Source organism: Pan troglodytes, chromosome 1 (genome assembly GCF_028858775.2).
Source record: "Pan troglodytes isolate AG18354 chromosome 1, NHGRI_mPanTro3-v2.0_pri, whole genome shotgun sequence".
NCBI classification, from domain to species: domain Eukaryota; kingdom Metazoa; phylum Chordata; class Mammalia; order Primates; family Hominidae; genus Pan; species Pan troglodytes.
Window position 1 is genome coordinate 142416204 of NC_072398.2, and position 17035 is coordinate 142433238.

At 37.3% G+C, this 17035-nt stretch overlaps 1 protein-coding gene across 6 annotated transcripts in view; it reads right to left on the reverse strand.

Moving 5' to 3' along the window:
• Positions 1-15213, reverse strand: part of PKN2 (protein kinase N2) — a 151893-nt gene extending 136680 nt beyond the window's left edge. For 5 of the 6 annotated variants that reach the window (XM_063816924.1, XM_016921959.4, XM_063816923.1 and 2 more), the window contains exon 1: positions 14613-15104. In XM_063816924.1, the coding sequence (XP_063672994.1) occupies positions 14613-14660 (48 nt within the window). In that variant the 5' untranslated portion in view covers positions 14661-15104. Of the gene's footprint in view, positions 1-14612 lie in introns of all 6 variants that reach the window. The other variant, XM_001145367.5, reaches the window with a different exon arrangement.
• Between the last annotated feature and the right edge of the window lie 1822 nt (positions 15214-17035).

Here is a 17035-nt window from a genome sequence, read left to right on the forward strand (position 1 = left end):
AAAATAAAGGCAATCTCCCAAAACAGAGAAAATTTAAAGAAATAGGAAATACGAAGGTAAGTTTAAAGACATAGAAAATAGTCCAGGTGATCCAACCTATGTTCGTAAAGCGTTTAAGAAAGATGTTGTAGGAACTATGCAGAAGAGGGGTCAGGGAGAAAAAGAAAGAGAGAAACAGGAAAGAAGGAAGGAAGGAAAGAATATAATAGAAATATAAACCTTGTCAATGTAAAAACAATACAATGCAATAAATAAAGTCAGTGCAAGGGAAGTGAGAAGTGGAAGTGTACTGAAACTCTCATTTTTGTGCAGAGTTAATAGATGCTATGGCTCTACAAATCAAAACATAGTCGTAAAGGAAACTACCAGAAAAAAACTAAAAATAATAATGTAACTAACACATTTAGGAAATGAAGAAGGAAAAATAGAAGTTGGTTAAATGTCTTTTGTAAGTCACCTATAAATCACTAGGTTAATGCATATGGTCTAAAGTTGATAAATCAAAAATTTTAAATTATAATGTCAATTCCAGAAATAATAAAGGGCAATGTGACTACTTCTGGGGAGTAGGACTAATTGAAGAGAAAGTACTAAGGAAGTGGTCTTTACTTCTAATTTTATACATTTCAGTGTCTTTTGATTTATCCGTGCATATGTACACATGGATTATTTTCAAAAATTTTTTAAAAGTTAAGCAATGTAAGCGTCTATTAATACTGTCTTTGATGCCTCTAAAAGATTATATAACGAAGCACTTGGCGAAGTCTAAGTCCTTCCAGAATTGACTTCACCAAGTGCTAACATTAATGTGCTAGCTTTTATCAAAGATTGCTTTGAAAAACAACCATAAAGAATATTTTCTTGTTTACTGTAAAACTTGTTGAGGACATTGTTTATGCATGAGTCATCGTTCATTGTACAGGGGGGGTCCTTGAGTGAATCTCTGTCAAGGTCAGTGCTAAATAAAGCTTGCTTCTGCTGGGGAAGAAAGAAAAGGGGGGTGGTGGTTCTGGTTCCTATGACCCACTTTTAAAAAGATGGATTCTAGTTTATATGGCTAGCCTTGGAGGAAAAATAAAACTGAGAGACGAGGACAAAAAAAGGTTAAAAAATAAAACAGTCCTTTTGTTTCTGAGACTACTTCTAAGACCTTCATTGTAGAGTATTGTTTTCTGAGTCTCAACACTGCTATGTGCAAGTTACTTTCTTCAGGACTAAAGGGCTAAAGGGGTAAATAATGAAGATTAAAAATATAGTCCTTTCCTTCAAAGATTTTAAGCATTAAGCCTAGAAGAGAAAATGAAGTAGGATACAAACAACTACAGTACAATGCAATATATAATAAATGTCATGAGATAGAAAATATTCTTAAGTTTTGAGGAGAGACTGAACATGAGTAGGGGAAAATAAGGAAAAAAATAAATATGCAAAATTTGAATTTGGCCTTGAAGTATTCCAGTTGATAGAATGTAGTAAAAATACAGGTGAGGAAAAATCACTAATCATAGTATGCCTGAAAAAATAAGCTGCTTACATGAGTAAGACTTAAGAATGAAAAGCATTTTGGGGCTACAACAATGACAGCTTGGATTGCCTAGCTAAGGAATTAGGACTATATCCCACAGGCATTAAGGAGTCATTGAATGCTAAGGACAAATTCTGAATCTAGCAATTGTACATAGTTTAAATAACAGCAGAACAGGGCAAAAGAGGTAGAGGTAAAATATCAAGATATTATAATCATCCAAATGATAATGAAGGCCCACACTTAAACAATGGCAAAGTAATGAATGAACTCAAGATACAGAAGTAGAAGAAACAACTGAAGAGACTGAAGCAACAGTCAAATAAAAGTAACTAGCAGATTTCTAGCAGCCAGGGGAAGAATAGCTTTTGGAAATTTAGAGAAGTCAGGTCTGGCAGATTGGTCATATAATGTTTTTAAAAATCTGTTCATTTATTTATTCAAGCATTTATTAAGCATAACCTATATGTCCGTTGCTAGCAACATAAAGAGGAGTAAGACCTAGTTCCTGTCTTGAAAGTAGTAGAGACATGTAACAATTACCATATTAAGTGATATATTATTCAATAACAGGAGCTGTAAAATCGGAGACTAATTTGCAAATGTATCAAAATGCTTCATGACCAATTCCCTAAATTTATTAATCAAAAATATATCTTAAGTAAAACTTTTATTAGATATAAATATATTCATATATTCAATGAATATGATTTTCTTATCAGAATTTTAAGGATTGTCCAATTTGTCAAATGCTGTTCAGACAGACAAGCAATATTAGTATTCTTAAAACCAGAATCAGCATATGCAAAGATAGGGAGTGTGGTTCAAAGAAATGTAAATAGTTTTAATATTCCAGAGTGTAAGATAAATAGGGAGAAAAATCAGAAAAAATGGGGGTCAGATGATGAAAAGTATAAATATATTTTATTTTATAATCGATGGAAAGTAACTGAAACATTTAAGCAGGAGAATCCCTAGAATTCTCAACCTAGAATCCCTTTTCAGAAAATAGTCTGTCCCAACCTCACAAGAGGTTTCTTGAAGCCATATTGATACTAGAGAATCTCATCCCTCCATTGCCATAGTTAGCTGGATCAGGGACACATGTTCCACTGACTAAGGCCACTCAGATTTTCTCATCTAAGAATTTAGAATTGTGACATATAGCAACTCAGTCAGTCAGCTGTGGTCTATGTGCAATGAACTTGTAGTTAATGTAAATTTAGAAGTTAGGAGTGCAACTTGGAGACCACAAGCAAGGGGAGCAAAGAGAACCAGTATACAGAGATATAAAGCAGTACACATACTTAAAGAAAAGAGAACATGTAGCCCTAGAAAGAAAACATCCAGTTTCCTGTTTAGTACTCATGGGATCTGGCCTTACCCTTAAGTGATACAACCCCATAGCTTTTCAAAAAATCCAATTTCTGCTTAAGCTAATTTAAGTGGGTTTCTATTTTCTGCAACTGTTACTAAACAAGGTTTTGGCGGTTAATCAGATTCCGGTGGTTAATCTGAAGGATAAATTAATGGGAAAATAGGCTAGAAATAGGTGGAACATTTAAGGTAGAAAAGGAGTTACCAAACAAAAGCAGTAGTAACAAACAGAGGCAGGTATGATGAAAGAAAAGTAACCAACATAGTGCAGGGTCCTCAAAGCTTAATTAACAATAGTTTCAGGAAGCTGGAGCAGTATCAATTGCGTCTAAAGACTAGAAGCAACAGAATGTCATGATACCTTTAAGAAAACCACTTCAACAGAATAACTGAGACAGAAGTCATATATGAGTAAGCTAAATAAACGGTAGACAAGGCATCTAAGAAATTTCTTATAAAAAGAAAGAAATTTGAGGGTACAACAGTATTAAAGAGTATAATAAAAACATGAGAGACGTTAACTTATTTTTAAGCCAAGAGCCAGTGGATAATGCAAAGCCCCACCCTGCAAAAGAGTAAAACATGATATTCCAGAGGAAGCAAAAGCCCAGGAAAGTATAACCTTACCAAGAAGAAGCAATTTTTCCTTAAAATTCAGTAGAAATAAAAAGGATGGCTAACATTCCAAGAAATCTGAAAGTAAAGACAAGAAAACTTGAGGAAACTCACGTGGTTGAACAGCACGTATCACTACATAGAGATGAGTGATATGCTGAGAACAAAAGAGCAGGAGTAGGTTGGATGACAGAAAACAACATAAAAAGTTTGAGCCACAACTGGGGAATGGGATGGGTGTCAATAAGAGTTAAGACAAGGATGACCTTTACTAACCCAAAGCTTCAGGAGATAAAAAAACAAAAGAACCACAAATTGATATAATAAGGAAAAAGTGAGGTATTACTGAGCTAGGTAAGGATAAGTTCAGGTATAGTTCAATACATAACCTAGCATGATGTAACTCTAACTGGCAAGAATTTATCAAATTTGATTAATCAAATGATTAATTTTAATTTTAATTAATTTTAATTAATCGTATTTGATTAATTTTTGCAAGTTAAGAGTTAGGCTAATAAAGCTATGTGTAGATGTTTCTATCCTAAAAGCTGAAAAGTGCTCTATTTTAAATTTGCATTATAAAGACGTCTGACAGACATTTCAAAATTTTTTTTTTTTTGAGATGGAGTCTCGCTCTGTCGCCCAGGCTGGAGTGCAGTGGCACGATCTCGGCTCACTGCAAGCTCTGCCTCCCGGGTTCACGCCATTCTCCTGCCTCAGCCTCCAGAATAGCTGGGACTACAGGCGCCCGCCACCACGCCCGGCTAATTTTTTGTATTTTTAGTACAGACGGGGTTTCACTGTGATCTCTCGATCTCCTGACCTCATGATCCGCCCGCCTCGGCCTTCAAAATGTTTTTAAACATTAAAATAACTGAGACCTATCTCCATATTCAAAAATCAATGCTATTAAATAACAGAAATGAGATACCATGATACACTTATTAGAATGACCAAAATCCAGAACACTGACAACACCAAATACTGGAGATGGTGTGGAACAACAAAAACTCTTATTGTTAGTAGGAATACAAAATAGTTCAGGCACTCTGGAGGGCAGTTTGGGAGTTTCTTACAAATCTAAATATATTCTTACCATACAATTGGACACCCTGGTATTTAACCGAAGGAGTTGAAAAGTTGCATCCACACAAAAACTTGCATAGGATGTCTATAGCATTTTATTCATAACTGCCCAAACAGAAGCAACCAAGATGTCCTTCAGTAGGTGAATGAATAAACTGAGGTACATACAGACAATGGGATATTATTCAGTACTAAAAAGAAATAAGCTATCAAGCTATGAAAAGACATGGAGGAAAATTAAATGCTTATTTCTAAGTGAACGAAACCCATGTAAAATGGCTACACACTGTATGATTCCAACCGCATGAGATTTTCCCAAACGCACAACTATGGAAACTGTAAAAAGATCAGTGGTTGCCAGGGGATGGAGGAGAGGGAAGGATGAATAGGTAGAACACAGAGAATAAGCTTAGTGCAGGGACACTATTCTGTATACTATAATGCTGGATACATGTCATTATACATTTGTACAAACCCATAGAATGCACAACACCAAGATGTGTGCACTCTGGGCTCTGGATGATGATGATGTGTCAATATAGGTTCATCAACTGCAACAAATGTACTCTTGTGGAGGATGTCGATAATGCGTATGTACATATGTAGGGACGCAGGTATTTGAGAAATCTTTAGACCTTCCTCTCGATTTTGCTGTGGACCTAAAACTGCTTTAAAATATGAAGTCTATTAAAAAACAACAAATCCAGATAAACTGACTTAAATCTAAAAAATAAAACTGCAAGATTCTTAGGAGCAAACTTGGGTAGCTATCTTTTAAACCCAGGATAGGGAATAATTTATTTAAAAGGGCATGAAAAGCAATTACAGTAAGTCCTCACTTAACACTGCTGATAGGTTCTTGGAACTGAGACTTTAAGAGAAACAATGTGCTGCAGGTCCTTTAATGATGCTGTTTCGCTCAATATCATTTCTTTTCTTTTCTTTTTTTGAGACAGGGTCTCACCATGCTGCCCAGGTTAGAGTGCAATGACACGATTCCAGCTCACTGCAGCCTTAACTCTTGGGCTCAAGTCATTCTCTCACCTCCACCTCCAAAGTAGCTGGGACTACAGGTGTGCATCACCACTTCTGGCTAATGTTTCATTGTTTATAATATCATTTCCTTAGAACACTGATGAGAAAAAAGAAACTGGTTTCATTATAAGTTATTTTGCTTAAAGTCAGTTTCCAAGAACCCGTCAATGACATTAAGTGAGGACTTACTGTATGATAAACAATGGACAAATTTGACTTAAGAATTTTTTTTATCAAAAGATGCACAGCAATGACAAAAACTGTATTTAGGATTCCGAGTTTGTAAATACTAGTAAACTGTTCAGAAGATTAATATTTTGCTTTATATCCAGTATTAAATCTGATCAACTCCAGCATTTTAATGGCAAGCTATGAAAATACCTAAATAACTGACTCACATAATCTTACGGAATATACTGCCCTTTAAACAAAAGAATAAAATATTATTAATGACTAATAATAAGTAGTTTGCAACAGAGAGGTATGGAATTGGAAAATAAGCAACTGATGAAGTGTATGTATAATTTTTGCTATTTCTTTGCTTCTGAATTTACTCATTAACTAAATCAACCTAGCATTTGGGTGCCTAGCATGTGTGAAGCAATACAATATTTTATACAACTTCCTATGGCTGTTCATTTGGATAGTTTACAAATCCCCAGGCCATAAACTATTAATATAACTTTACCCTTTCTATACCAAATGTACAATAGATATTAAATACAAGCCTGTTGATGATAACGATGTAAATTATTCCAAATATTTGCCAAAGAAGGTAGAGGCATTTAAAACTGTCCCTCCCACACAACTCCATAAAAGAAAGCGAAAAAGTTAGGAACTGAAAGAAGACATTCACAATGTACACAGAGGATTAACATAAACAATATAAAGAACTCTTATCAACTAGTAAGAAAAACAAAAATAGGCAAGAGACATAAATAGGAATTTCACTGAAGAAGCCACGTAAAAAGGCCGACAAACATAAAAAGAAGTGTTCTACATCAGTGATAACCAGGCAAATGCGCATCAAGACCACAATAAGGCAACATTTTACATCCTTATGATTTGTAAAACTTAAAAAGAGAATATCAAGTGTTGGAGAGGATGGATAACCAAAGGATCTTTTATTTCATATATTACTAATATGAATATAAATTGGTGCAACCATATTGAAAGTTCTGCATCATCTCTTAAGTTGAACATTCACCTACCCTGTGAGGCAGCAATGCTACCTCTAGGTATATAATAGGAACTGTGGCACATGCACAGTAGGAAACATGCAGACTGTCCATAGGATCTTTGCTTATAATTACAAACAAAACAAAACAAAAAACGGAAAATAACTGCCCAACAAGGGAGAGTGGATAAATATCCAAATATACACCAAAGGAGAGTTAATGAATATTTTACTCAATGAAATATTATATAGCAATTTAAATAATGACTATAGCAACATGCAAAAATGTGGATAAATCTTATTTATAACAGGTGAAAAATCAAGTTCAAAAAGATTATATTCACCACAATTCTATACAAACAACTAAAAGATGTTTAGATTTATATGTCCAACTAAACTATACACAGTAGTCTCCTTTTATCCACCGAGAGACCTTCAGTAAATGCCTAAAACCACGAACAGTACTAAACTCTATTTACACTTTTCCTTTAACATACATACTTATGCTAAAGTTTAATTTATAAATTAGGCACAGTAAGCAATTAACAATAACTAATAATAAAATAGAACAATTATAACTATACTGTAATTACAGTTATGAGTGTGGTTTCTCTCAAAGTATCTCAGTACTTATAAATATCTTATAGTACTATACTGTACTCACCTATTCTTGGACCACAGTTGACCATGGGTAACTGAAACCGTGGATAAGGAGGGACTACTATATAAGGAAGAGAATGAACACAGGACTCAAAAATGATGACCTAGATGACAAGAAGGTGGAAATAGAGGGATAGAATAGAGGAAAGCTATACGTAGGTTAAAGTTCCTAGCTTGTTTTGAGAGAGGGGGAGTGGTGGTTCATGAGTACTTATTAAAATGATTGACAGACAGGTGATTAATCCAATGCAGTGTGCCTGATGTTTAACAAATTTTTTAAAAATCCAAAAGTTGCATAAAATTTGTTCAATGAAAATTCTGAAACAGGGAGAACAAACACCTCCTTAAAGAATCCCTAAGGTAGCAACTACAGGGAAGGGAAAACAGTATGATTAATGCGTAAAATATATGATACTCAGGCCAGGCACAGACGCTCACATCTGTAATCCTAGCACTTTGGGAGGCCAAGGCAGGTGGACTGCTTGAGTCCAGCAGTTCAAAACCAACCTGGGCAACATGGCAAAACCCCGTCTCTCCAAAAAAATATAAAAATCAACCATGCATGATGGCTCACACCTGTAGTACCAGCTACTTGGGAGGCTGAGATGGGCGAATCACTTGAGCCCAGGAGGCAGAGGCTGCAGTGAGCCCAGATCACGTCACTGCACTTCAAGCTGGGTGACAGAACGAGATCCTGTCTCAAAAATAAAAATAAAATATATAAAAAACTCTCAGCACATGTATTGTGTGGTATGTCTTCTATAATCAAAAATAAATTCCAAATTTTGTCATAACTACATTCCATTAAATTAAGGTACTTATGAGCCAGGGCAGTAAAACTTTCACCAATTTGATAAGTCACTGACAAATTTCTAAAAGAGATAAATCCTAACAATATTATATAAGTCTTGTATATCCACTCATCTTTATGAGGCACTTCAACACTACTTTCACATTTAAGGTGTTTACTGTCATCAAGTACACTGTCCCATGCTTTCTTGATCTTCATTTTTTACAGGCAATATTTATGTATATAATGTTACACAAATTTCATTTTTGTGATTGCAAAAAAAAACCAAGTATGATAATAGAGCTAGTTTCAAACAAGATTTCATCAGATAAAATTAAGATAAGCTAGACATGCATCAAGATAAAGATTCTCTATTTCTGTTTCATTAAGGAATTACTTTTTCATTAGTATATTTTTCCCACTCTAAATTTTAAATCTTTTTAAAGCTTTTAACTAGTTTTCAACTTTGCTGTCAAGTTTGAACTCTGCTGTATATCAGAAGTTGATCATATTAAATGTCATACACGGTAGAGTAAAATTGGCTTTTGAAATAATATAGACATTTGACAATTATCAGCACAGTATATTTTATGAGGGAATAATGTAGAATTAACTGTTTTATTCAAATACCATTTATGGTATGAAAGTAACATTATTTTAGGTGATGTTTACAAACTACTACTTTATTTGTTTAAAAGTAAACATGCTTCTGATGAATGGCATGAAAATTTACCATTGCCAAATTCAAAAAGCAGAAATAAGAGAGCCCAAGGAATCAGATGCTAAGCTCTGGGATAAAGAGATGATGTCTAGAAGGTGCCCCTGCTTCTCCCTATTTCAACACTATGTGAATGGTAGGAATTGCATGATACTAGACCTAATCTCTATTACACTAATGAGAGATGACAAAAAAATCCATTTTAGAGCCATCATTTAGTAACACTAGTTTTAACACAGACTTTTATCTTGGTAGTCAAGAAATATTTGGAAAGTTATTTAGTATGTTTAATTCAGCAAAGTATGCGCTGCAAATTACAAACATTGTGGTAGTCTATAAGAGCAGCAACAATCAAACCTAAGCCGGAAAAACACACTGTATTGCTATATTATTCAAAGAAATTGTTGCTATACTTCATTACTGTCTATTACTAAATCCATACTACTGCACTTTTCTTTGAGACAGGTTCTCACTCTGTCACCAAGGCTGGAGTGCAGTTGCGTGATCTCAGCTCACTGCAACCTCCGCCTCCTGAGTTCAAGCAATTCTTGTGCCTCAGCCTCCCAAGTAGTTGGGATTACAGGCACACATCACCACACCTGGCTAATTTTTGTATTTTTAGTAGAGACAGGGTTTCACCAAGTTGGCCAGGCTAGTCTCGAACTCCTGACCTCAGGTGATCCGCCTGTCTCAGCCTCCCAAAGCACTGGAATTACAGGTGTGAGCCACTATGCCCAGCCTGCACTTTTCTTCTTAATAAAGCAGTGACTCATAATTGAAATATTTTGAGATTTAAAAAGGCAATAAAAGCTAATTAGATCCACTCATCTAGAACCAGTGGCAAGAAAAAATGTTTTAACCTACTGTGATTTCTATCTTAAAATTCTCTGAACTTCATTTTTCTTCAAAATTCTAGTAAGTAAAATGAGATAAAGAAAAAAAAGAAAAAATGGGCTCTACAGCCATGGGACTTTTAGGTGGAAAAAGTCTGTCAGTCTCTAAGTGACAGAACTATGAGCAACTTTTTCTTTTGTGCTTTTCCACATTTTCTGGATTTTCTGTAATACATGTGCATTACATTTCTAATTTGAAAACAATGTAAAGTCTGTCTTAACTACCCTGTTTACCTTCTCATACTACCAACCCCCAAACCACCCTAAAATTTTAATCCTCCCAACTCAGACCTTCCACTTTGCAGTGTCACTGCAAAATTAGATGCCGTCTTCTAATTTTCCATTAAATGAGTAAACTACCAGTGTGCTATATGGAAGAATGATGTAACTACTATAGAAATCCCTTTTGTACTTTTAAAGAGAATATTTTTGGGAGAAGGGATTAGAAATGTAAATTAAAGAAAACTACGTAATTTCATATGTCAAAGATTATAATGAACTTCTCTTAAAATAACCTAGACATCCCTCCTCCTACGTGACAAATGGAGCATTCTCATCAATGTATTGCGCACCTACTAAGTGTCAAACACAGAGCTAGGTTACATGTGAGTATAAAATTTTAAAGCAAAGCACAGACAGTCTACAGAGTAATGTTAAATCTTTTGGGAAGTTTTGGGCAAGCATGTGACACCTTTCATTAGAAACAGTAATTCTTAATGAAGAAACCCTGTAAAAAGATTATTTGTACTATTATTCTTTGTGAAATATTAGACTGTATCTACAATAATAAAACACTGCTAAATTATAGACTACCAAGTGGAATGTAGAAATCATTTTTCCTTGTTACAGACGGAGCTAACAAGTAGTGTAAAGTTAATGTTGGTTAATTACGTTTTTGGCCAATTTGTAGAAAGTTCATACAACTATAACATCAGATGCAAAACATTTATAGTTCCCCAGAACTGTGGCAATTTAAATAATGGTGTAGTGGCGCCGGGCATGGTGGCTCACACCTGTAATCCCAGCACTTTGGGAGGCCGAGGCAAGCGAATCACGAGGTCAGGAGTTCAAGACCAGCCTGGCCAACATAATGAAACCCCGTCTCTACTAAAAATACAAAAAATTAGCCGGGTATGGTGGCAGGTGCCTGTAATCCCAGCTACTCGGGAGGCTGAGGCAGGAGAATCGCTTGAACCTGGGAGGCGGAGATTGCAGTGAGCAGAGATCGCACCACTGCACTCTAGCCCGGGTGACAGTGCGAGACTCCGTCTCCAGAAAAAAAAAAAGAATAGTGTAGTGGGAAACATACAGACCTGGGTTCAAACTCAGACACACAATGTAACCATGAGCAATTTACTTAACATTCTTGAACTTGTTTCCTGATCCACAACATGGAAATAACACCTACCTTATTGGATTGTTGTGAAGATCAAATAAGGTGTATAGGATACTAAGTACAATGTCTGATATATAGCAAATAATTTTTAAAATGTTATTTATATTCTCTTATAATTATCTTCTAGTATAATTATCTATACTCTCTTCTGGAAAGCAAAAACCTATCTTGTCATCTTTATATCCTCCAATATAGCTTTGGTAGATACTACATAACTGTTTGGTGAAATTAACCCCTGTAATTTAAGGGTAACTATCTCAACTTTCCACTTGAGCAAGTTACCTCTATCTAAATAAAATCTGCTGAGAATGGAATTTAAGATTCCCAGACCAACACTTTATTGGGCATTTTGATGAAGAAAATGAATCTCCAATAATCAACAAGGTAGCTTTGTTAGTACACTGCTCAATATTTGGTCTGCATTCTACAAAATTACCATTGTAGCCAACACTTTCATTTTGAGATTCTTTACAGTTTTCATTAATCCAGGTTTCTTGCAAATAGACTTTAGTTTCTTTGGCATTGCAAAAATGTCTGTTTTCTGCTATACTTCAAATAAAAAAATAAAGAGAATACAACACAACAAATTAGTTATGAGACAAAAATTAGAAATTGGCCATTTTAAACAGCCGATTTTTATTTTTACTACAGTAAATATTCTTCCTTATACCTTGAAACCTCTAGCCACCAAAGTTTACATAGTTTATTAATGCTTCCTTGTTGAATAAGCCTCCTGAATTACTAACAATACTTAAAAACATTACTCCATGCTATTACAGTAATTAACAAGACAGAATACTGTAGTTTCAGATTTTCTTACTTTGCCTTTCCATGACCAAAAGCCAATTCCAGCTCAAGCAGTGGAGTATTTCAAATTCTACAATTTGAAAAAATAATGAAAAGCTGGATATATTTCTAAATAAATATCAATTTCATTAAAGCCAGGTTGTAATATGTAACTTTCAGAGTAAACAAGTATTCCTGAGACAGGATACATAGCAAAGTAACAGTTTTAACCATTAAATACATCTTAAAACTGGCTACAAAACTTCTTAAATACTTAAAATCTGTATGGCAGAGAAGAATTAAGAACTTCATATTAAACAGTATTTCAGTCTAAATTCAAACAATTTAGAAGCTTTTTAAAAAACTGAATCTTGAAACAAAAGTTTAATAAATACTTGGTTACTGTACACTAAGTTTCAGGACCCAATGAAATAAAAAGTTTGAATAGATGGAAATATTTGGAGAAGCAAACTTTATGACTATTTATCTTTAAGTGTTGATATAAGTAATAGTCTCAAACATTTTAATAAACACGATAAAGTTTAAATGCAATAACTTTTATCAAAACTGGGAGTCAAATAAACCAAGAAAATGACTTGGATATATGACAACCTATAAGGTAACACTTAATAAAAACTATTCTTTTTCTGGAAGGGGTTATATTTCAGTTTATCTAGAAGCTTAACTTTAGGTATTCCTCTATTTTGGTCGTATTTCTAGGTCATCATATTTAAAATTTCTTCCTTCTTTGCTTGCTTCCTTGTTATTATCAAAATTGATCTTATTAATTAAAAGATCCTAAATGTTATTAATACACATGAAAATATATTTTCAGTTCCAGTGCCAAAGTAGGTGTCTTTTATGCCAACTTTCTATAACATACAAGTACCAATGCCAAATATATTATAACTCTAACACTGCTCAATTCAAAAGAAAAATGACCCTATCATCTTTCTCAATCAAAACCAAAGTATGTTTTTCATGGTTCAAGACCAGGCAATGTAAAGTATTTCTGACTTGCCTCACATCATCTTCATTTTTAAAAGCTCATGTAAATTATTTACTATTAATAAAATAGTAAATTCCATTCATTTAGCAAATGTGGTATGCTGTAAGATCTGCTTATAAAAGGCTAACTGTAATTAAAATATTACATAGCAACATTTTCAATTATATGAAATTCAGCTTTGCATTACCAAAGGATTCTAAATGTGCAACACTGCATTGATATACATTGTTAAAGTCTCTATTTTTGTGGAGGAAATATCAACTATTATACCAACGTTTTCAAGCTTACGTCTGACTGCACAAGAAACCAAACTTATAAAGAGATTTCTTAAAAAGTATATTTAAACAAGAAATTTAGATGCAGTTGCAATACTTAATTTTGACATCAACTCTTCAGAATTTCTTGATTTAGTCTTTTTTTAAAATAAAATTAACTGTCCAACTCACAAAAAGAAATGCAGGCATGCTATTTTTTTCTCCTAATTCCTATCTACAATCTTTGAGTAGCTAAAAGATAACTATATTAAAATAAAGCAAAATAACTTTTAAGTCAAAAAACAAACATCTCTGGAACACTCCCAAGTAATGAAAAACCCGACAGGGTAGCTTAAGTCCCCATGTACACCATAGAGATCTAAAGAAAATCGTGCCTACATCATCAAATATTTATCTGGAAATGGGAAATAATATTGCTACTCGACATGGACTTAACTAAGCGATCTACTTTGCTCTCATCTTTTGCAGACATGTGGTGCCCAATGTTTTCCCTTAGTCGACTGCTTTCTCATTAGTAAACAACTTATTAGCTCTTTCTCTGGTGCTCAAATGAGAGGGAAAATGAAAGTCTGAAAAGCATCAGCATCTGAGCTCCCGGATCTGGGCAGGGGTAGCGGAGAAAGGCACCCTGTATTTATCACTCGGTTAAAAAAAAAAAAAAGAAAGGAAAAGAAAAGAAAAAGATAACCCTCAAAATAGAGGAAAGAAACTCTGTCACCTGAAGAGGGCTGGTGAAGTGAAGCAAACATTTGGTGAGACTCGTTTTTTAAAAAAACTTGTCTAGGGGCTGGAAGTTATGGGGGCGCTCTTTGTGCGGAGTCTGAGGGGAGGAGGAGGGACAAGAAAACAGCTTGGGAGTCATTCAAAGGAGTTTAAGGAGCGGTGTACGGAGGAAAGGCGGGGCGGGGCCCGGCCGCGCGAAGGGAGGGGGCAACAGGGGCGTTCGCGGGTAGCTCTGACACCGAGGGAGGGGGCGACGGGCCGGCCTCTCCGGGGACCGGGCGAGAGCAGGCTGCAGAGATGGGGTCCCCTCTGGTAGGCAGAATCAAACCAAAGCGGTGGCAGGCCAGGGCTTTGGCGGGGGAGAGGGTCCGGCTCCCAAGGGAAGCGGTTCCCCGAGGGAAGCATTTCCCGAGTGACATCCCGGAGTTTCCGCACTTAGCGGGCTAGGGGCGCGGCGGCCGCAGGGCTTTCCTCGGTCCCCGACGCCGCGCGGGGCTCTCTCCCTGTCTCCTCCGCCAGCGCCTCTCACCAGGGCCGCGGCCCTTACCTGCAGTTCCGTGAGCAGAATCTCCCCCCGTTCGGGGTTGGACGCCATTGCGCTCCGGTATGGACTCCGCACCTGGACGCGGCCGCCTCTGGCGAAGGGAGAAGGCGGGACGGGGCTCGGGGTGGGGGTGAGGAGAGGGGAGAGAAAGAAAAAAAAAATACAACTAGGGATTCATGGAGGCGCAGCCCCTGCTGGAGGCGCGGCTTATTCCGTCCGGTTCATCGAGAGCGGCGGGGAGCTAGGGCACTCGTAGCGGGCTTCCTCTCGCCGCCCTCACCGGACTGTTCGTCTAGTCGCTCCCTCTGGGCGACGCCAGGAGCCGCCTCAAGCCTCTCCGTGCGGGCGCTGCGGCCGCGGCTGCAGCTCCTCCTGTCGCACCATTTGGCTGTCACCGCGTCGCAAAAGCGGCCTCACTTGGCGGCTGCCAGCACACGTGACGGCGGCAGCCACTGCCCCTCATCGGGCAGGGAAGGTGGGGCGGAGGGGTTCCCTAGGGCGAACGCGGCGAGGGGGCGGGGCGTCTTCCGACCCGACTCCGCGGCGAGGGCAGCCATTGGACTCGGCTGGGGTGAAAATGAGGGGAAAGGACTGGGCTCGAGTCTCTGGGGAGGCGGGAAGAGGAAGAAAACACACGCCTACTTTCCTGCTGCGTTTAACGGGTTCACTGTGAACGCTAGAACTCGGGAGCCTGCTCGCTGTTGTTTTTTCGGGTTTCGTTTTTTTTTTTTCTTTTTTTTTTTCCCAGTTCCACCTTGCCGAAACTTGGGCCTAACTTTAACAGGCCCTTTTCTAACCTCCATAACCCAAAGAGCTTCGGGACTCAGATCTTACAGATTATTCCTCTGCTCTCCCCTTGACCCCCACGTCAACCCAAACTAATAATCTTGCCTTTTGCTCACCCTCAAACCCAGCCCCCAGCGCGCCTTCTCGACCAGTTAAGGTGCACAGCTGGCTAAACGGGTATGGTCTGTACTTTTCATGAAATGTAAGCGGCTGGATCCCTGGCAATTTTTAATGTACGGCCTTTAAGATGTCTTTTTCTTGAGGTTGAACTACTGTTGCTTGTACTGGAGAACTGTACAGAGCTGAGAATTAGCTGGGTTTTTTTTGGGTTGTTTTAACTTTATTTAAGGGAGGGGGAGGTGGGACGGGATTACCCTCGGGAAAGGAAAAAAGCCAACTTTCCTTGGCGTGGTAAGCATTAAAGCTAACCTGACTACTTAGTAAAATATAGCTAAGTAAAGTAAATCTAGGTGTTTGTTTTTAATGACACTATGGTATTAAGGAATTTCGAAGTCTCCTACAGGTAGCTTTTGTTTTTGTTTTGTCTGAGCAGTGAATGGATAGGTAAACGCGTAACTTTTGATTTTTTGAAGCTGCGGTACAATACCTTTGTTAAAAACTACCTGGAGAGAGTGGTAAGGGTTATTTAGGTACGTTGCTACTTAGAAAGGGCATTCGTTGACATATTTCTTAGGAAGTGTAACATTATGTACTTCTCACACGCTCCATGTAAATCTGTTGGCCTGATGCCAGGACTTAACGTCTATCCTTTTGCCTTCTCAAGTCTCATACATCAATTCAGCAAACATGTATTGAAGATCTGGAGTTCTGTGGCCACAGTTTCTGAACTCTAACTTATCATATGTGTGATAAAGAATTTTTCTGGTGTGTACTTCACAAGTCTTACAACTATTTATGTGTCTAGTATATTGCCTTGGTTGAAAATGATAATTAAATACATGAAAGAACACTTGGAAAGGCCGGGATATGATTACCTTTACTGGTAACTGAAAGCCAGATGGTGTCCTAGGCTTTGGAGTTACAGAAAGGATTAGGAGTGCTTATCCGGCCAGGCGCAGTGGTTCACGCCTTTAATCCCAGCACTTTGGAAGGCCAAGGCTGGCCGATCATCTGAGGTCGGGAGTTCGAGACCAGCCTGGCCAACTTGGTGAAACTGTCTCTATTAAGAATACAAAAACTAGCTGGGTGTGGTGGTGTGCGCCTGTAATCCGAGCTACTCGGGAGGCTGAGGCAGGGGAATTGCTTGAACCCCGGAGGTAGAGGTTGCAGTAAGAGTGAGACACTGCCTCAAAAAAAAAAAAAAAAAAAAAAAGGTACTTATCCTTGGGGTGACTGGAGAATTCTTTGGGGAAGCCAACTTATGTCCGAACAACAATAATGCCATTTTAAGTAATAGATACAGTGTTAGGGGAGCACTGCATGCATTTGTGTGTGTGTGTGTGTGTGTGTGTATAATGTTTTATTATGGTAAAATGCATAATCAAATGTATTATAACCATAGGTGTACAATTCAGGGGCATTGAATGCACACAAATTTATTTATTTATTTATTTTTGAGACAGAGTCTCGCTGTGTCACCAGGCTGGAGTGCAGTGGTGCCATCTCAGCTCACTGCAACC